General features: G+C 33.5%; 1 protein-coding gene across 1 annotated transcript in view; it reads left to right on the forward strand.

Annotated features, from left to right (window-relative positions):
* Positions 1 to 300: 300 nt before the first annotated feature.
* LOC106882383 (vacuolar protein sorting-associated protein 26B-like) overlaps positions 301 to 1,626 on the forward strand; it is a 13,495-nt gene continuing 12,169 nt past the window's right edge. Inside the window, exon 1 of the mRNA XM_014933044.2 lies at positions 301 to 612. Coding sequence (XP_014788530.2) covers positions 316 to 612 — 297 coding nt within the window. The 5' untranslated portion in view covers positions 301 to 315. The remainder of the gene's footprint in view (positions 613 to 1,626) is intronic.

Consider the following 1,626-nt stretch of genomic DNA (forward strand, 5'->3'; position numbering starts at 1 on the left):
GTCAACGTAATTGACTTAATCCGTCCCACAAAATTACTGCTAGTGCCAAAATTTGAAACCATTATTATTATTATTGTTCAGTAGTTTTATTTTTATAACATGCTTTCACTTCACTACCGAGCGCAGCTCTGCGCCTTGGGTATGTGCTGTGGTTTGCTGTGGTGCTCTTATGTTTACTGTATTGAAAGTGTTTTGCGTAGAATGTGTGCAGTACCCAGTAGTGCAATTTTCTGTATGTTATATATATTTGTAAGTCCTGGTGTTTTTGTTATGTATTTGTCTGAATATTTTTTTATTATACCTAAGGCACCTACTATGATAGGAATTGTTTCTGTTTTTAGATTCCACATTCGAGTTACCTCTATTTCTAGGTCTTTGTATTTTGAAAGTTTTTCCATTTCTTTTAGAGAAACGTTGTCATCTAATGGCTTTGATTCCAGTAACATTTTTTTTCTTTTGTTTTGCCAGAGTTTTTTAGGTTTTGGCCAGAGTGCTGAGATTGACATTGTATTAGATGGCCAAGAGAGCAGAAAAACTGCTGAAATTAAAACTGAAGAAGGCAAAAAAGAGAGACATTTTCTCTACTTTGATGGTGAAACAGTATCCGGCAAGGTGAGTTTTTATTGTTTAGCTGTCTTTTCTAAGACATCTATTTGCTTTATTGTCATTTTTTTTATTGTTCTCATAATTTGAGCATTATTTTACTATTCAAACTTTATTGTTTTAAAGTAATTGTTTCTAATTTAGGTACAATTTAAATATAGATGTTTATTATTCTGTCTTGCAATAACGAGATCGTGTTTTACAAACTGTTATTTTTATTTAATATAAATTCTATGGTAACCATCATCATCATCATCATAGCGGACGTTAAACGATGATGACGATGATGATGATGATGGTCACCATAGAATTTATATTAAATAAAAATAACAGTTTGTAAAACACGATCTCGTTATTGCAAGACAGAATAATAAACAGCATGTATTTAGAGCTTTCTGTGTATATATATATAAAAAAAAAGAAACCCCAGTCTTATTGTAAACTTGTTACATAAAGACAGCAGCTGAGATTGTGATAAATCAAATATCCAAATAGCTAGACACCTGTGTCACAGCAACCATTATTGACTAAAGTATGCCTTTCACTACAGAGCACTAAGACATCAACACCTTGTCAGCTATAACCCTGTTTGCCTCTGTACCAATTCAACATTTGTTATCCCAGAATGGGAATAGTGGATTACAGATATTGATATTGTTTTACACTGTTTATACTTTGACAGGGTTATTTGATTACTAATTAAGGTGTTCCTTGAATAGTTAACTTACAGAATTATTATTGAGACAGCAGGAGTTCAGATACTAGCATTACTCAATTAAGAAAATTATCCTTGATACTCTTTTACTTGTTTCAGTCATTTGACTGTGGCCATGCTGGAGCACCACCTTTAGTCGAGCAAATCGATCCCAGGACTTATTCTTTGTAAGCCTAGTACTTATTCTATCGGTCTCTTTTGCCGAACCACTAAGTTACTGGGATGTAAACACACCAGCATCGGTTGTCAAGCGATGTTGTGGGGACAAACGCAGACACACAAACACATACACACACATACATACATAT

The sequence above is a fragment of the Octopus bimaculoides genome, chromosome 15 (assembly GCF_001194135.2).
Source record: "Octopus bimaculoides isolate UCB-OBI-ISO-001 chromosome 15, ASM119413v2, whole genome shotgun sequence".
Lineage (NCBI taxonomy): Eukaryota > Metazoa > Mollusca > Cephalopoda > Octopoda > Octopodidae > Octopus > Octopus bimaculoides.